The sequence below is a fragment of the Meleagris gallopavo genome, chromosome 6 (assembly GCF_000146605.3).
Source record: "Meleagris gallopavo isolate NT-WF06-2002-E0010 breed Aviagen turkey brand Nicholas breeding stock chromosome 6, Turkey_5.1, whole genome shotgun sequence".
NCBI classification, from domain to species: domain Eukaryota; kingdom Metazoa; phylum Chordata; class Aves; order Galliformes; family Phasianidae; genus Meleagris; species Meleagris gallopavo.
In genome coordinates, this window is record NC_015016.2 from 44,426,359 (window position 1) to 44,452,213 (window position 25,855).

General features: G+C 40.5%; 1 protein-coding gene across 2 annotated transcripts in view; it reads left to right on the forward strand.

Annotated features, from left to right (window-relative positions):
• Positions 1–25,855, forward strand: part of STAC (SH3 and cysteine rich domain) — a 74,454-nt gene that overhangs the window by 30,023 nt on the left and 18,576 nt on the right. For both annotated transcript variants that reach the window (XM_003207280.4, XM_031553982.1), the window contains exons 3-6: positions 14,334–14,434; positions 16,939–17,020; positions 19,093–19,208; positions 23,233–23,305. In XM_003207280.4, coding sequence (XP_003207328.1) covers positions 14,334–14,434; positions 16,939–17,020; positions 19,093–19,208; positions 23,233–23,305 — 372 coding nt within the window. The remainder of the gene's footprint in view (positions 1–14,333; positions 14,435–16,938; positions 17,021–19,092; positions 19,209–23,232; positions 23,306–25,855) is intronic.

A 25,855-nucleotide genomic window follows, 5' to 3' on the forward strand; every position in this document is an offset into this window, starting at 1 on the left:
TAATGTAGGAAAAAAGGTAATGCAAAATAATGACTTTAATATATTTATTAGCTTGACATTGAGCCTGGTTTCTCCACTGACAACTTTCTTAAGTCAGTAACTCTTCCCAGGAGGAACCTTACAAGACGTGCGAAGCAAAACTCTGCTGAGGTTAGAGATTAAGTGCTACACATTAATCAATTTATGCAGCACATGGTCAACTGCTACTTATACATTACTCAAACACAGACAATGACATCTGGACTCTAAAATTTTCAGAAAGTGGACAGTTTGTACATCAAAAATACTTAAGATGTGGATGAAGAGAAGGAAAGAGAAGTAGATGCATATAAGGTATATGTACTACAGATGTGCTCTGTGGATACTTCTCCCATTTTTTCTAAACATGACAAAAAATCTTCTATTCACACAGGCTCGTATTTGTGAAGTAGCTACAGAGGGCTAAACATTATCCATGTGTTAAATTAATATTTTTCTTTGGTAATAAATAGTTAATCTTACTTTAAAGCAAATATTGAAAGGCAAATATTTAGTCTGTTTATCCTCTGGGAGGGCTTCCTCCTCTGAGATGAGGCAAGAATGTTAACACTAAATTGGATAATCAGGAAATGCTTAGTTGAGAAAAGAGGATGGAAGTATATTTTAAATTCTAATTTGTCCTTGAACAGCATCAAGCGTGTTTCACATTTGTTACTAAGTAATTTTCAAGCTCACTGTGATTTTTGAAAAATTGCTATTAACATGAAATTGCAGTTAATGCTTAGTGAAAAGAAATGTTATGAGGGCTGCTCTGAAAGTAATGCTTCCTATTTTCTTACGTTGGCCCACAACATCAGAGGCAAATGCTGGTGGTATGGCAGTAGAGGTTGAACCTTCCCACCCATATTCCATTACATTTTGCTGCCATGTGACAGATGGCAGCAGAGGGGCAGTCTGACCAAATGGCATCTGACATGGAAGTTTGTATGAAGCAAAAGTGTGTCACTGAATTCCACCATGTGGAAATAATCGCACCCACTGACATTAACTGACACTTGCTGAATGTTTATGCTTCAATGTGTAGGAAATGATGGTGGCAATGTTTGACTATTGTGAAGTCTGCACCAGGTGGGTCCCGTGGATGCTCACACAGGAACAGAAAGAACACTGTGCAAGTTTGTCAGGACCTACTGGACGAATACTGAAGGCTGAAGGTGACAGTTTACTGGATTGCATCATTTCTGGTGATGAGACATGTTATGACCATTATAGTCCAGAGCCAAAACATAGTCCATGGAGTGGTGGCATGTGAATTCTCGCATCTAAGAAGATGTACAGGATGCAGCCCACAGGTCAAGTGATGTGCACTGTCTGTTGGGAAAGGAAAGGAGTGATCCTTCTGGATTTCCTGTTATCCAAATAAACCATCAACTCAGACTGTTACATTGTGAGACTGAGCAACCTGAAGACTTCCAGAGAAAGGCCAGAGAAGAAGGCAACCTCTCACTTGCCATGCAATAACGTCAGGACCCATACCAGTTTGAAGATTGAAGTGCACAGGGCAGATCCTGGATGGACCTTGCTACCACACCCACCATATGTTGGTGCCTTCTGACTTCATCTGTTCAAACTGATGAAGGATGGACTGCACGTCTTCATAGCAGCTGTGAAACAGTGAGTCACTCCACTCATAGAGATTTTTATGAGTGCAGCATGCAGGCTGCTCTTGTCCATCACCAGGGAAGACGTATAGTTAATGGTGCTGACAATGCTGAAAAACAGAGTTTTGTAGCTGAGATTGTGCTCTTCATATCTGTCGTAGTTCCTTTGGAAAGAAATAGGAGGCATTACTTTTGGAGCAACTTATATAAATATGTTGACCAGCATTTACTTCCTAATTAGATGGAAAACAGTAAACATTTCCAGTACATATCCAATCTATATTTCAAAGTGATATTAGCCTACATGGTTTTGACAAGACTATATTGAAAAAAGCCAACGTAGCTGAAGTAATGCTTTCCTTAGGTTCTTTTACTGTCTTTGTGACTGCTCAGTAACGTCTGTTGCTCCTGAGATCAGACCTAGAGAAGAACATTATGGTAAACTCAAGTTTTTATGGGGATGAGGAAAAATACAAAACACCTTTATGTTGTGCTATGTATTTTCTTGAGCTCATATGAGACATCAGATACTTTCAGATAAGCAAATGAAATGCATCTTTGAAGCCAGCCTTCTAGTGAAATATATCTATATTTTTTTATAGTCTTTTTCTACCAGAGAATCACTGATATGCGGAGAATAAATTGGCACATAGCTGACAAAAGCATTATCAGGAACGAAACTCATTTGAAACTTCACCATGCAGAAGCCATAAAATGATGCAAGTGGTAGAAATGCCTTTGTAAGAAATGAATGTTGCTATTATATAGAGTAAAATGCCTGCCCACCCTTGCCTGTTACTTTCTTTGACTTCAAAGGATGTCTCAGAGAGCAATGATTCTCGTGGCTCATGAAGAGCACTGATAGCTGAGAATTACCACTTTTGCCAGCTTCCTTCTGCTTTTGTAACATGAATGCAAGGAACAGAAGTTGAAAGAATTATCTACTCCAAACTGCATTCAGTTTAATTTTCCAATTTATTTACAGTCTGTAACTTTTTTCCTCTTTGATGTGAGTACAGTAGACGGTACATTTTGAAGCATATTGCATCCATATGGATTACCTCCTCGTCTTTTAATACAGGAGATGAGCTCTGCAGCGAGATCATAGAATCACAGAATTGCTCAGGTTGGAAAAGACCTCAAAGATCATCAAGTCCAACAACAACCCAACCACACTGCCCCAACTGCATTGTGACTTCATTGTAATTTCCTTTGTAACACGCAATGAATGATCTTGAGAATCCTGAAGTACTTTGTTTAGACCACAAAATTATTTCCTGCTTACTAAAAGGGAGGAAAAGAAAAAAGAAGTGTCCATCATCCTCCTTCCAAAACAATTCCACTTTCCTAGCCAAGAGAGGAAAAAGGGTATATGGCTGCTATAACCTCTAAGTCATTGTGAACTAAAATATTATAGTCAGTATTTCCCTGCTATGCTTTCTCAGCATTCATGTTAATGAGTGTTGGGATTATTGGTGTGGGGATGTGTATTTGCAGTGCTAATACAGCCTGTTTTACAAGCTGCACCTCTCAAAAGTGTAGCAAGCTCTTATATCTCATGATTATCTGAGTTACATGGAAGTTTCCAGACCTACTCTGTAGGTCTCTATGTCTTTTTCTGAAACATAGAGACAAAGTGGGGGGACAAAGTGATGCATGGCCTTGCTTTGTAAGCACAAGCTCAGCATACTGGCATCATGAAGGGCTCATCTGCACATCTGTTTACAGCTGCTTACTGAGCTATCTGCCTCACAGTGTTAGAGCTAACAAATATGGAAAATTTACACCGAAAATCTATTTTGATAAACTTAGTCCCTCAATGCAGCTGTGCATGTAAGTCCATTTTGTATTAATAATCTCTGGATGGGACAACCTCTGAGAATAACAAATCTCAGATGTCACCAGGAGTGGGAACAAGGATGGTTTCTTTTGAAGAGCAGCAGATGAGCGACAACCCCTGATAAGTAGTTGTTTTTCCAAGATAAGCTGAAGGAACACTGTAGCAGGCCTGCAGGGGCATCAAACTCTTTGTTAGCTGAAACAGAGGTTTTCTGAAGAGAGCAGAAAATTCATCTCTTGGGTACGTCTCTTACAGATGCACTTCAAAGTGCCCTATCTGTTTCTAAAGCAAAGAAATGGAAATAATGCTGACCTCTTATTGCAGGCAAGGTAATATAAATGCCAACATAAATCTGGATACTGGGTTTTACTGAAGAACCAGCGACGTTACAACCTTTGTGCTACTTACTATTTCCCTCTCTCCCCACGTCCTTCACCTGCCCACAACGTTTTAACCCCTAGATCTTCATCTCCCCCCCTGCAGTCAGGTCGCTATTGGCTTGGGAAGTTTGGGCTGAATGATGTTCTTGTAGTGATACTGCTCACGCTGAATGATCTAGGACACCACAGACCAAGATCCCTGGATATCCTCCAGTATTGATCTCCACATCTTCCTGTGCAACTTACTCATCAAACTACTTCAGCAGACAGTTGGACTAGATGATCTCCAGATTTCCCTTCCAACCCCTATGACTCCATTATTCTGTGGTCATCTCCAGGATGTTCTCTTTACTCTGGATGTTAACCTTATAATCTTTGAGAGCACCTCTTTACAGGAACCCATCTTCTGGCAGCACCTCTTTTGGGGGGGGGAAAAAAAAAAAAGCCAGCAGTTTCTCCAGTCCAAGTAGTATATATGCAGAAAGAAGCATAATCCACAATTACGCTTTTAACTGAGATGCATGTCATATGCCTTTTTATTAATTGGAGAAATTTGGTTGTGCCACTTCTGTTTAGTCTGCGTTACCATAATTTCCAAGCAGCCCATACTGGTTGAAGCTCACAAGTAACAAGCTTTAGAGCTCACAAGTTCACTTTTGGACACTTATCCATGCTCATACGCAGTTATCTGTTCCCTGATGGCGTTCTCTATTTCAGCTGTGTTTTGCTTATGACAGTTCCTAAATCTGAATGTATGTTTTGAGTATTGACTCGACTGCCCATTGGTGAGATCCAGATATGTGCCAGTGCCTTCTGACATAAAGATCTTCTGCCCTCATCCCCCAGAAAGTTTGTGGCTTCTGGGACTTCCCACCAAGCAGCACTGGAAATCATTTTCTTAAAAGCAAGGTTGCCTGCTGGAATTTACTGCATTTTTTTTTTTTTACAGGTTATGTTGTTCTACAGGCCAGATGGTTGTAGCTACATTGTGTTGTTATCCCTACTGTTTTCAATATCTCTGACAGTGGTACCGTAACAATTACAGTCAGTATTTTAATTCAGACTTTCAGATAACAAATCACATAAGTCATGCTGGTGCAAACTGCATGTGTAAACGAGGGAAGACATGACCTGGATGGGTTTAGCTTATTCCTGCTAGCATTTAGGCTGAATTCAGATAATGCCAATCGTTGTTAACCACAGAGAGTTTAAATGATGCCTTGGAGCTATTCCTGTTGATGGGTGAAATGTTAGCAGTTTGGCATTTTTGGTTTAAAATTTTAAATATATAGCAATAATGTAAAGTTCCAACAAAATGTTCATATTTCTTTGTGATTCCTAGATAGATCCCAGCAAAGACAACGCTCTTTTTGCATTACTAAGCTGCAAGAGCTTACTCATGATCATTTGGCAGATGTTTTCCTTGTTTTTTAAATAATAACTGATATCACATAGAGGTGCACTTGTGAGTGTGCTTTAAGCCAGAACTGCTATGAGTCAGGGACTAAATTTGGTCTCAGGTCATAACAGTGAAGGCTGCGAGAGCCTCTCTGAGCAGATGACAGAAGTAGTCAAAAGTGTTTTTCTATCCATCTTATGTCACGTCACTGAAATTTTTCTTGAAAATTGTCAGTTTAAGCAAAAGTTTGTTTCGAAAAAAGATCTTTCCAAGCATTTGCACGTGAGTTGAAAGGTTTCATTTGAATGTTTCTCCTCGTTAAGCATTTCATCTTTTTGCTTATGAAATTGCTGTGAGAAAGGAACTGAAACAACTCATTCTGAAATGTGATTGTAAAATTCTACAAAGAAGCAACACATTGTGACTAACTGCAAAAAATAACTTCCATACCAAACTGGTACACCTGCCCAGTTACCTGTGGTGTGCCCTCAGTCATTGCTAGCCTTGCCATATCCTGCTGTTACCTCTGCCTGCAGCCTCTGACAAGGTCTTCCCAAGCTACATGTGCATCCAAGGGCATAAATGGCTCTGGAGCAGGAGCCTGTTTGTGGCCACATCCTGCCTGTGCAATGGGTGTTGGGCAGAGGAGAGCATAGTTATCCTGTCTCTCTGCTTTCCAGCTCCATTGCCATCTGAAATGTGGAAAAGAGGATGGAAGGGAGAGGAATTAAGTCCGTGGCAAGCTGCACGTCAGTGTTTTGTGTGTGAGGCCCTTTGCTGCAGATGCTGCCAGTCTGTTTGCACTAATGAAGAACAGGAACAATGACAAGAGGTTGCACTGATGAGAGAGCTGCAGGATGAAAGAGCCAAAGCCCTCAGTAAGATTGAAAGAGCAGAAGGCCAGAGAGCAGTTGGCTGTTTACATATCAGGTTTTTTTTAACTAAACCTTTTATAGTCAGATTGCCCTAATCTTCTGGCACATAGCAGCCTCTCATTTCAAGCCTATTGATGACGGAGCTCTGTAAGCAACAAGCAATGTTAAAAATCCATTAGTAGAGCAGAGAGGATATTAAATTCCTTTGCTGAGAGCAGGCTGTTCTTTTATTCTATAACTCTTCTCCCACATTTCCAGCAAGTTCAGAGCTACTCTCTTCATTTTGCAGTGCAGTCTTTGTTCAGATATCGGCTTTCTACTTTCCAACTTCTCTCTTTCAAGGGCACAAAACCCTTAAAACATTAAAATTTCAGCATCTCTACGTGGCCCTAAAATATGCGGATCCTTTTTCAAAGCATTTTAAAACAGAAAGAAAAAAGTTGTAACTGGATTTCATTTCAACATATGTAAGAACACAGGTACAAATAACTTAAGCCTGACAATGTGAAAGTCCTGTCTGAAATCTGACTTTCATTATCCTCACGTCAAGAAGAGTTACTGACCACATTATACTTGCTAATATTTCTGAGACCAAGATCAGCCACTGATCTCTGATAGTCTTTCTTTGAGGCACTATGCCAGGCTTAATTTCTTCCTGTTGCCTTGTCCTGCTCAGCTCTGGTACAATCATCATCTCCAGTGCAGTTTAGTATCAACCCCCATTGACAAGTCCGTGCCTATCACCTCTGAGCTATTTTCTTCCTCAGCCAAACAACCCAGTGCAAAAATCCACAAACACAGGTTCAAGATTGCTGGCAATAGTCTATAAATGTAGTTGTTATTGAGATATCACTGTCAGTTTGTTTAGAGAGAAGAACGCTAGAGGCAATTTATGTTTGGGTTTTAGGGGACTGGGGTTTTTTCTTCCGATAATGCAGTTAGCTGTTAGTTTATTTATCATGATGTTCCTGCATCTTAACTAACATTTAGATGATCAAAAACATGAGAAAATATTTTAAGAAATACGGAGGTGGATATTTCCTTTCAGGGGCAGACATTTATAGCTAAGCTGCGGAATATGTGAAAAGTGCATTGCAAATAGAAACTCTCGCAGCCAAATTTTTCAGTACAGGGCAGTGAATTTTGTCCTTTTCTTATCACTATACACTTAGAATGAGAATCTCTTTGAGACCAAAAGACCAAAGGGAAAGTCTATTTCCCTTGTAAGTAAATCTCATTGTTCCTTTACCAAAGAATAAGAAGGCTGGCAGCACTGGAAATTCTTTGTCAAGGAATTACAAAGTTGACTTGCAGGAGGAATAAAGGCATTTTCTCTTCCAGATATGTATGTTTTAAAGCCATGAAGTTAGAAGAACTTTACTTTAGCAGGAATATTTTCTTTTCTGGAACAGCCCCTGGAGAAAATCCTGCCTACAACTGCCTCAGTTTTTTTTCCTCAGCACATTGTTTCTAAAGAAAACTATGTCACTGGGAAGTCAGTTCTAATTTTATGTGCTGCTTTGTAGCCTGCCTACATACGAGACAACTTTTTGTGCTATTTAAACATTGGATATTCTTATAGGGAAATTGGGTGGGGTGGGCATTCAAAGGCCCATACTGCTCACTGGCACATAATCTAAAATTTATTAATTGGACAGAACAGGTACTGTGGTTGGATATCAAGTTCTACTCTACAAAGCACAAACAAGTTTCTTCTCCTCCCACCCAAATCAGTTTAGACTGACACAAGTTGGACTCCTGAAAAAGGGATGCTCATACCAACCAGATGAGGTGTCAGGTCCAGACCTGGCAGCTTGGATGCAAATGGAGGGATTCCCCTTCTAGATCCTACGTGTTTTTAGATCTGCCTGTACGTTGAACCCTTCCTAAGGAACTACAGGTTTAACCCACTTGCAGCTCTTTACATTTCGAACTGGGAAATTTGATTGTAAAAATATACCAACTAGGAGGTAAAATCTTTGAAGTCAATCCCATGCTGTCGTTATTCATGAAAAATTGCCTAAATAAGATTTTTACCTACTTTTCTGTATGTACTTTGAACTCTTTCATCTAACTTGTCTGATATTTAAGCATGGAGATCTTTTGCTGCAGTGTTGAAATGAGTGTAGGCCACCTAGTCAGGTCAAAAGAGAAGCCTACTTGTAAAGTGTAATTTCTTCTCCTTGAAAAGGAAAACATCCTATTGAATTGTTGAAATGGAAATGCCAAGAGCTGCTGTAATCCATTTATCTGTAGGCGATCTGAGAAAAATACACTGCAGACGGCAAACTGATTATTTCCTTTCCTTATCCCTTTTTCAATAATCCATTTGGTTGAGGGCTTAGCAGTAGAAAGCACAATGAGGCAATTGCTAATGGTACTGGTAATTTTTTGTAATGTGAATATTTGTGTATCAGTCAACAATATACAGCTGCAATGACTATCAGTGGTGAGCATCTGGGATGTCTGGGAAGCAGGGTTTGAGCTCCAGTCTGTTGGCCAGCTGGGCATTTGCATGTCTGCCCTCTCTGCACTGTCAGCTGTGAGAATCAAGATTCTTAATTTTAAGGGATGAGTATCCTGTTCAGAAAATGTCATTCTCTGTTCTGCCCACAGCTCTCATACTCTGAGGCCATGCAAAGGAGGAAGGTGAGCAGCAGCCAGCTCAGGGGACAGGAAGTAGCCAAAGATGAATTTTTAAAGATAATCTCCATCCTTTCAGCAACAGAGCTGTTATGCAAAAACAATTAATTGAAAAAATGAATTAGAGAGCAGGGGGGAAGGTTGGACAAAGGCTAAGATGGATATAAAGGCACCAGTGCCATTACAGGAACTTCTCCTTCTAAGGTGACATCCCAAATCTCTCACTGTTATAGTACTGGCCCAGCTTGCTTAAAATCCTCCATTTCCCAGAAATTCTGGCACAGAGACAGCTTTCCAGTAACAATTCCAAATGTGCTTTGGGAGAAAGGGGCAACGCACTCATTATTTTTATCAGCCTCCCACAGCAGAAGTTGAAATTCTGTGGAAAATATGTAATTTTAAATGTGTTTATTTATGCAAGCTTTAAATCAAAACCATTTCTGACTGGCATGTTCGTCTCAGCTGGAACAACAACAAATACTCATTGGGTTGCAGTTGGATTAGCTGATTAGCTGGAGATGACAGTCCATGCCTTTGCCCTTCTTCTTTCCGATAGAGACCTGAGTATTTTTACCCTTTCTTTTTTTTCTTTTCTTTTTAAATTTAGCCTAAGTGCCTAATATAGATATCTTTATACACTCAGCATAATGTCATGCTGTTACCAGCATTTGCAGTTTCCTTTCAGATTTCTTCAGGCTGCAGAGATCATTCTCACTCACTAGCTATTAATCTTATGCTGAGTCTTTAAACAACAGGCAAAAAGCACCAGCCAGCAGTGTTGTGGCCCATAGCTGTGCTGGCCAAGAGGATGATAAAGGTGCCCTTTTTGCAAGCATGTGACAAACATAATTCTCATTTGCATTCCTTGAGATAAATGCCACTCTCCTGAAAGGCAGTGTAGTTTCCAAACTACTTTTATTGGAGAGACAGGCATAAAGCCTTGAAATCAAATTCTGCCCCTTCTGTCTCATCTGTTTCTCTCTGCCTTCAAATTCTTCCATTCACCTGGGTTGAAGTGTTCTGATCCCATTAAGGCTTCCTCCAAAAAAAGCTTAGATCTATGAAAATGATGTAGTGTGTCCTTTGGGTAATATTCAGGGTCAGATTATCAGAACAGTTCAAGATTGAATTTTCCATGGTTGTTCTGAAAAGCCTAGCCACTGCTTTAGGTATTCAAATGGGAGCTGACCTATTCATAGAGTATTTCTAGCAAGGTGTTATTAAATATGGCCTGCTTTTCAAAGCAATGTGTCCTTCTAGTGCTGGGAGTCTGGATGTATTAGTTGGTATCTGAAGAAAATGAGTATGACAGAACCTCATTTTTAAGTCTAAGAGCTACTCAAGTGTCCTGACATGAAATTTCTTCATTTTCTTCTAGTGAAACGTGGTTTCTTTTGACAGTTTTGGCTTTTTCATTTGCAAAACAATACCAGGTTTTACTGACTATGAGAAAATTAATAGATACATTAATAAACAGGACACAAAACACATCACGTGCATGTGTTCTTTCTTCCTTTAAGTATTTCATGACTTTGTTGTCTATTAAGTTTATATGCAGTAGGAGTTTGCTGAACATGATTTAGTATTTTCCATTCTAAAGCCCAGTTTTAACAGTTTGCAATTATTTAGGCCAAGTAGTGCCCATCAGTGACACCTCTGATGGTTTTACCGTTGATTCATCAAATGGGATCCATGCTATTTGAGTTTTGGCAAACGTGTTCATATCACAAGGCACAAAGAGACAAAGATAGTGAGCCCACAGGTAAGCCTGTGACATTATTAATCATCTTCTGTTTGGAAATGGTGCAAATATGATACTCCAGAGGTGATGTAAGCAAACGCATACAGACCAATGAAGAAGTGTTGAATAGAGCTGGCTACTCATTGAACACTGACTACCCTGTTCACTGAAGGTAATACTGTGCCTTGAATAAAAAAATCTCACATTCCAAGACTGCAAAAAAAAAAAAAAAAGAGTGAGCAGAACCTTTGTTCTAATATGCTCAACTTGTAACAATTTGATTAAGTTACCATAATAAGGTCTTTGGAGAAATGAATGGAGATAATTATATTTTAAAGGTAATGATAAAGAGTCCATCAAAGCTATTAATCTCCTCCTCCTTTGAAAGAATACTGGAGCAAACTGTAGCTAGGGTGCTCAAAGTTTAGCTTAATTGCTAAGCCTTCAGCTCCTGTATTTCTGATCCGCCACAAATGGAAATGACTGGCACATTCCGTGTGGATAAAGGCATTTCACTGAGTACTTTATACTAGTAGCTTCCTGCTGTGCTGTAAAATTAGCATAGAGGAATATCTGCTAGTGGGAATAAATGGTGGGCTTCAGTCTGGTTGCCAGCTATTTAGGGACAGGAAGCAGAGAGCAATATGGCCAACAGAAGCCCCAGGGGAGAGTGTTTTAGTGTCCCAGGCTTCACAGGAATAGTGTCGCTACCAGACACCACTATGACCATCTGAAATGTAATTCTCTCTGATCCCCACGTTTCAGTCTGCAAAGAGAGTAACCCATTGGGAATAAGCAGACCACAGAGCAGTTTTTAACTTCATACACACCCAGTTACCTTCTGGGAGACAAGTGGAACTGCCCAAGTTCCCCTCAAATAGTCTGAGGGAAATGTGTGACATATATTTTTTTCTATTTAAATTATACCTAGAACAAATCCCTCGTGTTCACATACTCCACCATGGAGGAATGTATTTGCCAGTAGGGTTTCAAGACATTGCTATCTCCTGTGCCCCTCTTTAAGCTAAAGAAACACCTCTCTTATTTTGGCATAACTGTCAACTTGCTTACCCAGCAAGTTACATAACTTGTTTACAACACCCATGTTCTACCTGCTTTTTCCTTATTTCAAACTACAGAGATACCTACAAAAAACAACCCCATTCAAGCGACTGCAAAGCCAACAGGCTTGCGTGCATGTGAGCCCAAAACCTAACCTCAGTGTAAATCCTGGTCTCAGTCACACCTGTGCAACATGTAGATCAGCCCTTCTCTGCGCTGTGAGCTGGGGCTCCACCTCAGTTCTGAATCTCAGCATCCAGGGGGCAGACACATTGTCAACATGCAGTTATCTAACCTCTGGCATGCTTTTGATACAGCTTAACTGTAATCCTCCGAGGAGGCTTGAGTTAGTGTGATGGAGATCAGAAACTGGAGAAGGAAGAGTTATCCTGAGGGAAAATTAAAATACTTCCCATATAAATGTCTTTTTCAGAGCTTGAGGTATGATGGGTACGTAAATATGGAATTAACTCTTCTTCTATAAGCCCTTTGGTTATTCCTCAGAGGGAGGCAGGGAGATACATGCAAATTACTTCCAAGCTGCTTATTCCCACAGTAAACCAAATAGTTAGAATTGACAATGAATTGATGATTGAAGCTTTTGGTAGTTAAAGGCAGTTTCATTTTGATTTTAAAATCTTTCTTGTAGACTGAAATGTGTGACTGAATTCTCTCTTTGAAGCAACTGTTTACCTACCTGTAGATAACGAATGGCATTCAGCAGTAGAAATATAGTATTACTTTTTTGTCGTTTATTGTATAAGACTGACAGTAGCTCATTCTTACATGACCACAGATTCCTCGTCTAAAAAGTTAGTTTTTTTGAAAATAGCACACTCTATGTGCATTTTGCACATCAGTTGGATGTGCTGCTACATCATCGATTGTGTCCCTCCTGTGATCACACAGTAATGCCATACAAGAACCAATATCCAGCTTGTAACATATTAATGTGGGTAGAATAGCATAATAGAGCTTGCAGAAAGGACTATGGCACTGGCTGCCCCTTCACCTGAATCTCAGGAGTAGCATGGTAGAGCAAGGGAAGAGCTATGCATCACAGGTCAGCGTAAGAGAATTAGACTAAGTGTTAACATTGATTTTGAGTACCTGTCACAGGCAAAATAGGATGACGTTTTGCTTTTTTTCATTCTTACCTGTAGATCTAATAAAATAATGTGGAGGAAGTCCTGCTTTCTCACAGCTCTCTGTATTTGTCATAGACCATCAGGAAGGGTGAGACAGCATTTCATTCTCAGCAACACAAGCACAAAGCCACAGAAGTCAATATTGGTTTGAACATCTGTTATTGAAAAGAAAGTGTAACCGGAAAAAAAATCATCACAGCACACTAATCCAAGTGCAATCACTCAGGGGGAAAAGAGAATAAAAACCAACAGGGATATATTGCAGTAAATCTGGAAAAATAGCCCAGGGTGAAGCTAACTGCACATACCCAAGCAGCAAGGCATCGTGTGTCGATTCAGCCAAGAGGGATTATGCAGTCTGCACCCAGGAGCCCTTGGAGTGCACCCCAAAATGCAAAGCCTCATTCACTGTTCATCTCTTAAACAGTCTCAGCCGGTAGGCAGTGACTTTGCTGATTACCTGACCTGCAAACAACATGCAAGTGATACGTCCAAGCCTATCTCAGTGCAGCCATCCTCAGCTCTTGCAGTTTGCCTCCACCTGACTTGGAAGTGGCCACTTCAGGGACCTCTTCCCTTGAAAGTGGTCTCAATAACACTCATTTTCTGGCACCAACTTGATACGTCTTACCCTGAAGTGCTTCTTTCAGAGGCAGCATTTCGCTGAATTCAGTCAGCAACATGTACGTGATGTTAACTACTCAAATAATCAAGATCTACATGAGTACTTTCAGATGTGGGATCTTCTGACTCCAATGACTAATATTCCTATCATGTCTGACTAATGAGGGCCAGTTTAAAATGTCAAGAGGTTTTTTGTTTTATTTTTACTACCTTGTTTCTTATTCAGTCCGTGGTAATGAACTGACATGCTGTTTACTCATCCCATTTATACAGCCCTGAGGCAGGAGGAAGAGAGTTGCTGCAGCCTAACAGCTACTACGTAGTTCAGGAAGTCTTATGGGTGTATGAATAAGAGTGACTGTTTCTTCCTGGAAGACAGACTATACTCTGTTATTTCAGAGTAGGTCTGCACTGAATGTAATTCAGAGCTACTGTTCTCCAGTACTGGGAGAAGTCTTCTCTTCTGCTTCTGCATGGCAGCATTTCTGCCGGAGCTCCCTGACGTGTCACCAGATTTTTCCATTGCCAGTGAAGGAGAATGAAATCAGGTTTATGTCATCCTTGCTGCCCAGCTCAGAGATGTGCAAGGAGCAGTTCCTGCATGCCCCTGGACACTGATCTGAAGAAGCAAGAGTGGCAGTCCCTTGGGTACATCGATAGGCAGTGCTAAGGAAGCTGGCTAAGCGTCCTCACACTATCACACAACAGAGCCTAATCTAATAGATATCCAAAGGCAGCACTAGCCTGGGAAGGAGCCTGGAGGATAAGTGCCTGAAATGAAAAGACTGTTTAAAAAAAAAATAATAATAAATGTATAAACATGCATTAAAAAGCAAGGCAAAATTAGCCATCAGTATTTACACTACCACCATTGACCTCCCTATTAGCTCTTTCAGGTCGTTCATTAAATGCATGGAAATTTGTTAAGTGCATGGAAACTATTGATTTTGTCTAATCAAATCATTTCCTTGCATTTCACAGGGACAAATGCTAAGCATGGACTGCGCTGTAAGGCTTGTAAGATGAGCATCCACCACAAGTGTGCAGACAGTATTGGACAACAGCGTTGCATGGGCAAGCTGGTAAGTAAGCAGCCCAGGGCTGCAAGTGCAGCTGGGGGCATGTTGCTTTGTGGGCCAGACCCCCTGGCTGACATTTAGCTGAAAACACAGTTACATAATCTAAATTGAGCTGAATATTAGAATTAATTCCCATAATTTGAACTATACTTACTGTTGTGGAAATCACTGTGGGGAAAGCTACCAATTAGTCAAAATATTTCAGTGGATTTTAGCAAATGAAAAATCCTTCACATTATCTTTTTTTTTCCATTGTTAGGGCTTGAAGAATAAGCATAATTCATCTTAAAAAGAAAACTGAAAGATATTTCATAGTGAGACCCTACAGAGCTTGCATAAGTCTTTCAGTAGGAGAAGCTTGGAGGAGCCCTGCCCTGTATGGAGCACAGCACTTTAATGCCTATGTTATTGGCAAAAGCAGGATACTATATTTGAAAAAAATCTAACTTGGTGGCTTTTTATGAGAAAATTATTCATTTGGTTACTTCTGTGGGGGAAAAAAAAAAAAAAGACTTAGAAAAATGACAGTATGGCTTAAGAATATTGTTGGACTATAAAAACTGGGTACACATGTTGATAGAATGGTAGAATCACAGAATATCAAGAGTTGGAAGGACTCACAAGGATCATCAAGCTCAACTCCTGGCTCCACACAGCTCCACCCAAAATCCAAACCCTATGTCTTAGAGCGTTGTGCACGTACTTCTTGGACTCTGGCAGCTCAGGACTGTGCCCACTGCTCTGGGGAGCCTGTTCCATGCCCACCACCCTCTGGTGAAGAACCTGTCCCTAACCTCCACCCTGACCCTCCCCTGACCCAAGTATGGTTTGGACTGCCAGGGCATGCTGCTGACTCAAATTCAATTTGCCCATCAGCCAGAACCCCCAGACCCCTTTCTGTGGGGGTGGCTCTCCTGTCTCTTGTCCCCATGTCCTTGGGAGGACATATGTCCAGGGCTGTTCCACCTCCGATGCAGAATATGGCACTTGCTTTTGTACAGCTTTGTGTGATTGGTAATTGTCCGGTTTGCGTTTCAGATGATTTTGGTTCTCTTGCAAATATGTGCCAGCTGAAGGCAAATCTGAACTATGCGTAAACAGCCTTGCTATGTTAAATGATTAAAAAAAAACATGCATTTTCCTCAAAAAGACTAGAAAACCTACTATCTTTTCAAGTATATTTAATTATTGTTTTTGTTGTTCATAGTCCTGAAGCAAATCTTTATACTTTTAAGCATAATCATAGTCCTAGTTTGGTGTTTTCTGGAATAGTTGATCCACAGAATTATCTTACTGCAGGCTTGGGACAAGCCAAATATTAAATCACATTAATTGCTTCACACATTGCCTGATTCCAGCCTCAACTCTTGTGGTGATCAGTTTACAAAAACAGAAAACAAGAGGCCAAATTTATAGCAGGAAGAATTCCAGCAGAGTCATGGGTGTTTTATGAGTTCATGTGGTGTCTGAATTTAGTTTGGGTCTAAACTGAAGCTGGGGAATCTGGAATTTGTTTCTGTCAGTAACCAAATTTATCAGCCCCCTTGCTCCTCAATCCATATTGCAGCTCATTAGTGAAAGAACTAGTACTGTAATTTTTTATTACTGAATATAAGATACAGAAAAGATGCACATCCTCATGATGCCTTCCCGCTTCTCACTATGGCTAGAAGTTCTCACAGCCTGCAGAGATCAGAGATCTGAGAGAACTTTTGTGAATCTCTAATGCCTTGAATGGCATTTCCAATGACTTAGGTGTTAGCACCTTCATTTGCCTTTGCCTGAAGCATTCCCAATCTGAAATGGTAAATAGAAAAATAACAAGAAATATTCAGTCTTCTTAGAGTCATTTATGGAGTGATATAGGGCACCATTATTGGCCATGCTGGGCATTCTTTAGTGATGTAAGTTGAGTTGTTATAGTGCATTTCTCCACAAACACATGTTTCGGGGGCACGTGGTGATGACCTGGGGAGTTTTTAGACCTTGTAAGGCAGGAAAAAAAAAAGAAAGAAAGAAGAAAGAGTGGAAACTGTGGTCAGTCAGCAGCAAATTTTAGAAAAATCTAAAAAATTGATACATGAAAACATGGGGAAGATTAGATGCACATTTAGCAAATGCAAAACAGTGCAAATGCACATCATATAAGAAGAAATGGAGAAGGGAAGATAAAACTTCTCAGAACATCTAATGATTCAGCACTTCTACTGTAATTAATTAGTGTTGCTTTTGTGTAAGACAAAAGAAAAGAAAGACTGGAAATGAGCTCCTCCTTTTTCTACACAAATACGGGAAATTAGCTTTTTCCAGGAGAAAAATTAAATAAAACCCTGATCTCTGCACCCCACAGTGACTCAACAACAGAAGGCAAATTCCCAGTCTCACCACACTTTGCAGAAGAAATAAAAAAGCTCTGCTATGCCTTTAGCCAAGGAGCTGAGGTTATTTCTTCTATGTCAATCATGGCAGCAATGCACTTCACATGTTTTTGCTTTCTCTCTCTCCAGCCAAAGGGATTTCGACGGTACTACAGCTCACCACTTCTCATTCATGAACAGTTTGGCTGCATCAAAGAAGTGATGCCTATTGGTAGGTTCTGATTGCTTTTCCGTTCAGTCTCCCTTTGGCAGTGCTCTGCAACAGCAGCGGCAGACTTCCAGCCATGGTATTTGCCCTCAGCTGCCTTCCAGCTCCTTTCAGTGACTGAATGTCCTTCTGCCATCTCAGGAAAGGACCACTTCAAAGATACAAAGCTGGAAGAGGAGAGGGTGTGTTTATTGTGTGTTTCACTCAAAACCCCCTACGTGTAACCTCCTAGTAGCCATTCTGTTTATAATAATAACTACATGAGCTCAAAGTAAGGAATTTAGGAAGAAACTGTGGAATATGAAGTGAAGGTCTGAGCTGGGAAGAGCTATGAGAGACAGAGATCACAACAGTGGGATGCATTTAAACCACTGGTCTGGCCCTTACAGGACTTTGTAAGGTTCTTGTTCATTTTTCACCCACCCTTTTTACTTTTCTAATTTTTTTCCTTACAGAATGTTTCTGCAGTTTGTCCAGGTATTTAAAAGACCGCATTATGCTCACTGTAATACCTGAAAAGAAAAATTTCTGAAATGGAGAAATTGAGTTGGTCCTCAACAATACTTCTCCCCAGTCAGAAGTAGTCTGAGCAGGCAAACCTGGCAGTATATAAAAGAGGAATGCCAGAAGTAAACACTCAGTTTAAAATGGCTTACCTGAGAACATTTATTTTGTTGTTTAGAAGAAAGGAAGTCACTTACATAGATTTCATCTAAGTTTCTCTTTCTAAAAACCATCTGTCATTGTCATTTTTGTTGAAGCATTCTGAGCAACCTCTGACTTAAAAACAAGATCATAGAATCATAGAATTATTCAGGTTGGAAGGGACCTCAAGGATCATCAAGTCCAACTGCAGCCTAACCATAGTACCCTAACTCTAACAACCCTCTGCTAAATCGTATCTCCGAGCACCACATCCAAACGGCTCTTAAACACATCCAGGGATGGTGACTCAGCCACCTCCCTGGGGAGCCTATTCCAGTGCTTAACCACTCTTTCTGTAAAGAAGTGTTTCCTAACGTCCAACCTAAACTTACCTTGGCGCAACTTGAGGCCATTTCCCCTCATCTTGTCACCTGTCACCAGTGAGAAGAGATCTACCCCGCTTTCACTGGAAGCATCTTTCAGGTACTACTTTGTTCCCATCAAAAATCAAAATCTCAAGCATTTTTTTAGTACTTTGCCCATATTTCCCATCCCATACAATGTTACTAAGATGTTGTATTCTAAGCATCTACTGCCTGGTATGATAAGGGAAGCTGAGGTCTAACAAGGCAATATGTATAAAAGGGTTTCATCTGGATCCGTTCATGCCAATTGAAGATGTTCATTTCTTTTTCACAAGAGACTACTTTGGGACTAGCTAAGAGGGAGAGTGTGGGGGTGAAAATGATTACACATGCCAGTGGGATTGGTGGCCTTTCTGACTACTCCTAGATTATGCTGAGCAACCTGGAATGCATTTCCTATGGCAGGTATTTTTTTATGACTGCCCCCAGATCCCACATGGTCTCACACTGGTGCTATCAAGACCTTCCCAGGAAGATCCAGGTCATCTTGTTTATCCACATTATCCCAGTAACAGCACTGTGAGAGTTAATAGCATAAAGGTGAAAGCCTGCACCCACCACCTAGATGCTCAGGGAAGATGCAAGTTTTTTTCCATCAAGTATGCAGCATGGAGAGCAATCTAAGAAGTTAGTGGTAGGAACAGGCAGGAATCATGGATTAAAGCCTCCTGGTATGTTGACTCACTCATGTCAACGTAGACAGCATTGGTGGAAATTAGGAAAGGAGGATTGCAGATGGACTGAGATGAGGCAATGGTGGGGACTCAGAGAGCCTGTGTGAAGGAAACGTAATCTTAATGTGAGCAAAGATACAGCAAAAGTCACTAGCAAAAGTCAATTCTACTAAGACTTTCAAATGCTTTTTATAAGGATAGTCTCTCAACTTGTATTTCTAAACATGTATCCCAACATGTCAGTACAAGCAGGTGTTTCTACAAGTGGAGCAGGAACCAGGGCGGAAATATTTCTGAGGCACTGATGTATGTTTTCCTCTTTCCATTGCAGCCTGTGGCAATAAGGTTGATCCTGTGTATGAAACTCTCCGCTTTGGGACTTCATTAGCCCAGAAAACGAAGAAGGGCAGTTCTGGAAGTGGGTCTGATTCTCCCAATAGGAACTCTGTAAGTATCCCACATCTTTCTTCCATTTTCTTTGTGGAGAAACAGTACTTATTCATTCACAGGAGTCCACAAAACTTGTATTTCAAGCTGTAAAACAAATACACACAAAAAGAAAACACTGACAAACCCGTTCCCAGCTCCCAAGATGAGACGAGAAAGCACTACTTTTATAAACTTTGTATCTTTTAGAGACTCTTGAGAAAAAGAGAAAAATACAAGTTCAGTGAATAATCTTTTATTCTCATGAGAGAAACGTCACAGATTTAAACTCCTCTCTCCAAACCTCAAATGCTGACAGGTATTCTCAGCCTGTTATAACCAGACAAAGAGATTTTCACCTCCATATTAAAACTTATCATTCATTCTCCCCCATCACTGAAGTCAGTTTCTTCAGGACCATGGCAAGAGAGTGGAGAATGAGGACAAGGGAAGAAAGAGTTCCTTTAGCTCTGCTTGTTGTAAATTGTAAATTCCTGCTTAGTTCAACAGTACCACTTGACAATTAGAATAAAGAGAAAAACAATATTTCAGCAGTGTTGGTGTCCATGAGGTCAGATTATATCTTTTATTTTTTACCAAGAGATTCTCCCACATCTCAAAAAGCAGTCACAAATAAATGCTCCACAGTCTGGAGCTGATTATCATGTCTAAAAATCAGACCCAAGCTAGCTGACAATCTTTCCTTTGCTGACATCAGAAAAAAAACTTACCATGCACAGAAAAACTGTAAGACTTGGTCTCCAGGCCTCTGTGCGAATATTTACATGTTTAAGCTAAACTTGAGCTAAAATATAGTTATGTTTGGTAGAGTGTCTTCCTAGGATTTAAAAATATACTCACTCACATGAGTGAGCGGTAACTTCAGATGACACAGGTGGTCTCTAAACAGATATTCATTTCTCAGATGGGAAGAACACAAATTTACCCAAGAACTAAGTGAAATCTGCAAGGGATTTATTAAAGGACATGTCCTTCATACAGTCTTGTTTGTGCCTTAGAAGGAATTTGGTAATTTTCATTCTTTTTTAAAACTCGAAGTGACTTTACCACCTGTCACATTGTGATCACACTTCTTTCTTTCAATTATTTCATTTACTTGAAACAGAAGTTCTACAAATGCAGTTATTGCTTTCTAAATCAGTAAAGCATTGCATTGAATTATGAATGACTACTCAAGCGTAGAAATCATGAATGCAGTGTTTTCCTTAGAGAAGTGATCGTAACTTGGTAGGGTGTGGGTGTAGAATGAGGAACGCGGGTTCATTATGGGAATTTCTGCAGGGTAGTGAGGCTGAGAGCAAATGTAAAACGTGTCAGCATACAGAAAATAGAAAACACAAGAGAACTGAATAAACAGGCATGTGAAACCACAAATTCTGCTGGTGCAAGCCTGTGGATTAAGTCAAGAACAAAAATAGGGACAGACCCAACCCTGATCAAAATGATGAGTACATAGAGCTTCACAACCGTGATGTGTGACCAAGGAGCAGGCACTGACCAATGGCCAGAGGAGAGGGTGACAAAGAGCCCTTAGAGCCCAGGTGAAAATGCACCAGAGCATGCAAGCTATCGGTGCCCGTGCAGCTAATAACAGACAGGGACTAAAATTCTTTCCCACTGGTCCTCCCTGCTCACTTCTGTGCTGCTCTTCTCCTCTCGAAACAGAAGCAGTAATGCAGCTGCGAGGCTCACAGCATCACTGAGACTTTGCAGCTCAATCGTGCCCCGACCCTGGCAGCTGAGGAGTGCTTCAGGGTTCTGCCATGGGACAAACCAGGAACATGCTGATACCTGGGTTCCTATCGCATCTCACAAATGTGTCCAAGCCATGAGAGGGTTAGCTCGGGCTCAGAGCAGTATAGCTGTAACTGCCAAGAATAGTTAACAGCAAAGGCAGCAAGCCCAGGAGCCGTGCCCTGCCTCTACAACTTCCAGGACTGAAGCTCATGTCTGCCCAGAGTGGAGATATCATCTTGCTCTGAACTAGCCAAGGTATTTTTAATATGACAGAGCAGTGTGGATGCACCCACTGTGATTTTCAGCCTGGATTCTGCATTTCCTCTAAAAGAAAGTAGCCATATGTTCCAGATTTACTACCTACTGCTTCCTTCAAAATGTGCTTCTGCAACCCACATTTATACAGAAAGTCACTTGAGGTGATATAAATGTGATTCCAGTTCTTATTAGTCTCCTCAAAAGCAGCTCTGTACCTCTACCATTTCCACCAGACACTGTCATATACTTCTTGTCTGAAAAAAGTCCTTAAATGTAAGTGATGTTATTTCAGGAGGTTTTGGATTAGTTATATACTGAAGAGACAGTCACTGCACATCCTATATGCGGTAGTATCCAACAAAGTATGAAGCTAATCAGTAATTTTGATGCTAGTTCATGAAGACTGAGGAGAATACCACAACAGTGGGCTGAAAAATAGTTGCAGCTTGCTATTTCACCAAAGCCAGTCTTTTTCTCCCTCACCCAGCGACTAACAAGCTCTAGCTATGCTCTATTCTGACTCATTGTTATCATTTCTATCCCTTCTCACCCAGGGGTGACCCATTTGTACAAGGTGCAAGACAAGCATGACCTTTTCCTAAAGGGTGAAGTCTAAAAACATTGCATAGAAGAAAATAAAGTGGAAGGCTGTGAAAATAGTAAGAGAGGCACGATAATCATAGGATACCTACAGCATAAATCTACTGTTAACTTTGTCATTCAGCAGTATATTTGCAGTGAGAAGTAGCTAAGAAATAAAATTCCTAGAAAATATAATAAATTGCAAATATACTTTCTAAAATGAAAATATTGTTGTCAACGCTAGTGAAAGGAAAAAAAAATATAAAAAACTATGAAGCAATTCAGATTTTGTACTCCCTACACAAAGGCAGTGGATATTCCTCAATTTTTTATTATTTTTTTTTCACGAAATGGAGGCAGAGGTCTACAAAACACCAGATAGAGGTGTGCATTTTATATAGTCCTAGAGTGTCATAGAATAATTAAGTTAAATCCTTCCGTCTGTCTTAAAATCCCGTTAACAAGAAATAAATAATGCTTAGGTCCACATGAGGAGTTTTTCATATTGGCAACACTATCTTCAATCCGAATCTTCAGTTTAAAGTTTTGTTTGTTTGTTCGTATGGTGATGTTTTATCCAAAAGAAGTCGTAGGTGGGAAGTTCAGAAAGAGAAGCTCCTTAAGGTTAGATTCGGACAGAGCTGTTTGGCGTGGCTCCTGGTTCCTGTCAGGCTATATATACATGGAGAAGCCAACTACCCAGCTGAGGAATCCAACGCCTTACGCAGAGTGCATTTGAGAGGCTTGGGATTTCGTCATCCCGTGTTTTCCTATGCCCTAGAACAATGAGTCCCTAACCATGATTGACATTAATATGGTACACATAACAAATCATAGTAATTCTAACAACAATATTTGAGCTTCATTTGTCCCTAACTGTACCAGCCAGATTTAAAAAAAGAAATCGAAGGTGGATATTTCAAGGCTGATTGCACAACTCCAATATTCTCCTTTTTCCCCCCCCCTCAGAATGTTAACAGAATTAAAATCACACTTCACTTACAGTTATTTTATTGAAAAATGTGTTCAGGATTAATAAATTGTTAGTCAATACTTTCAATTAATGGCCAGTCTCTTCTGTAGTCATCTATTTAAAAAATCTTCATCATCTCCAATCTCCCCAAGCTTCTGCTTTATACAGACACTCAGATTGTTTAAGACAGTCAATTATTCCTTAACTTTCATTTTACTTTACAGTGCAGAAATGTTTTGTACTGAAGACAGGAAATTTTCTCTAGAGTCTTTTGTGGGCTTTTATTGCTCCCTATAAAGCAGGGTATTTGTTGTGCACCACCAGATACAGTGTTTTCTGCAGTCCTATCAAGCTGACTTGCTCTGATAGTACCACAGTTCCGCATTCCCCAAAGGCTCGTGTGAGGTTTTATTTCACCCTGTCACTTGCTTTCCCTGGATTTTCCCATCTCATTTGCTCTCTCTGTTCCTGCAGACAGCTGATCTGGCTGAAGTTCCTGAGGAAGCCGATAGCAGCCTTGACTTAAGCAGGAAACGCAGCAACAGTGGTGAGTGCTGCTAGGCCAGGATGGCATCTTTGCATGCGTTGGTCTTGTGTAGAACCTATTCCTGGTTTTGGAATGGAGAGGTGGGTGAGACAACAAGCTAGTGAAAGAATTTGGGAATGCTTTATTGAGTGCCAGGTGAGATCCAAGCCACTGGTTTCCATCATTTGTTTTGTCCATACCTGACACTGGACAATATTCAGGTCTATTCCTTATCTCCTGTGCTTTGTGACTCTAGACTAGTCACTTAAAAAGTTTCAGTTTCACATTGGTAAAGTGGAACAAAAATAAGACTTTTTTTTTACTCTTTCCATATGTCTGACTTGTCTACATGTCTCTATATACCACAATCTCTTTGGTATAGGAAATGAATCACATAATATCCATATGTCTGTAAAATATACATCACAATGAATCCTGATTACAGTTGCATCTTCTCATTACAGCTACAGAATGTGCCCCCATAATATTAATAGCCAATTCCTTTGTCTGCTTTTTAGGAAGTAATGCTTTTACATTACCAGACCAGAGCTGAGTGATGAAATCTCAGCTAGCGTGGGATGGTGTACATGACCTCCTTTTTAAATTCAGTCATGGCAAGGGAAGCAATAAGTACAAAGTGGGTTGAAGCACTTTTAGTAAAACTTCAGGCCCAAACCATCAGTGACTTCTCTAGCACAAGGAGGCTACTTTGGTAAATTTCACATGAGATGTACACTGCAAAAATAAATCACAGAGAATATAGCTTTTTTTCTGTTAGACCCCTTGTATTCCTTACATGCAGCTGGCAATTCATGTAGGTGAGATGCCAGCTTTAACTGTTCATTCCACTTTCATGCTGTCTCCTTCTTATTCCTTCCTTTTCAAGTGTTCCTATCACTTCTCTTCACCATGTGCAGCCATCTCCTCCCTTCTGTTTTGTGAACATCCCATCTATGTTATCTTCTTTCTTCTGACAATTTATTTAGCTTTTCCATCTCACCAATGCATGTTGATCTCACTTGGTTAAAGATAAAAAAAATTTAACCTACTTCACATTTTTTAATCCTGCCCACCTGAGATTAATTTGGCCTTGTCTGAGTTTCCTGATAACTTTCTTTCATTGTTGAACAGCAGTTTAATTTCTGAAACCAAAAGAAACTTTTTTTTGCTGTAAGACCTGCCTTCACTGAATGCACTAAGACGCATTCAAGGAACTTACTCAAAGAGATTAGTTTAAAAACCCAGCATGTGTCAAACCCCCAAATAACTTCCACAGCACATTAACAATTCCTTTGATCAGCACTGGCTTTTTTTACAATCCATCCTTCAGAGGCTCGGAGTATAAATTATGCATCAGTCACTCCAAAAATTTCCCCTTGGTAGATTTTTAATAAACTGCCCTCACTGTTTGCACAAGCTGTGGAAGTGGTAAAATCCTTTTCAGACTGTCAAAATCTCTGGGTTTTTCAGGGTGTTTTTGGTGGTTGGTTTTTTTTTCTTTTCTTTTTTCCTCTTCTGCTGCTGGGGCAAGCAAATATGAAAGGAGATGGATTTATGTTTTGTAGAGACATGAACAACAGAGCTGCATGGCTTTCAGACTCCAGTGCCTCCTAGAAATATCCAGAGACCATGAACTAAACAGAGATTAAAAATTTAACAAAGTAAATTCAAAATGTTGCTGCAGGGTGATTCACCACTCCTTTTTCCTCTGTTGCCCGCTGCCTCTTTATCAGGCAGTTCCACATTAATGCCCTGATGAATCAGGTTCATTCCAGTTATTTTTGTTCCAATAAAAACCTGCATTCTGCAAACAACATTTCAGGAACATGCACTCTTTGTTTAAAGAGAAAGAGCAGAATAGACTCATCATGCGTGGCAATGGAAGCAACCGTATAGTCATATGACAACAACTTCAGGGAATGATGGATTGTTTCAGGCCTTGGCACACAAACTATCCAGCAAACCTGCCTGGTTTACAATTCTAAGATGACATACCTAATCACCAGCCCTTCAGCTTCCTCTAAGCCAGTTACCCTCCTGCACTGCAGAGAATTGCTATCTGTATCGGAAGCTCCCCAGGCCAAATTGTACTTTAAAAAGTACGTACGAGCCTGTTATCAGCAGGGATTTCAGCAAACATGGGACTCTTTCCTGGCAAAGCCAGGTTTGGTGAGCATTTCCCTACGTACACAAGGATGTGTGTACCCCATTCCAACCTCATGAAGTTCAGTAAGGCCAAGTACAAAGTCCTGCCTCTGGGTAAGGGCAACCTCAAGCGCAGATACAGGCTGGGCAGAGAATGGCTTGAGAGCAGCCCTGGGGATATGGATTTGGGAGCACTGGTTGATGAATGATTCAACATGAGCCAGCAGTGCCTGCTTGCAGCCTAGAAGGCCAACCGTATCCTGAGTTGTATCAAGATGAGTGTGACCAGCAGGTTGAGGGAGGTGATTCTGCCCTGCTACTCTGCTCTCATGAGACCCTGCCTGGAGTACTGCATCCAGTTCTGGGTCACCCACACAAGGACATGGAGCTGTTGGAGCACATCCACAAAGGGCCACAAAGATGATC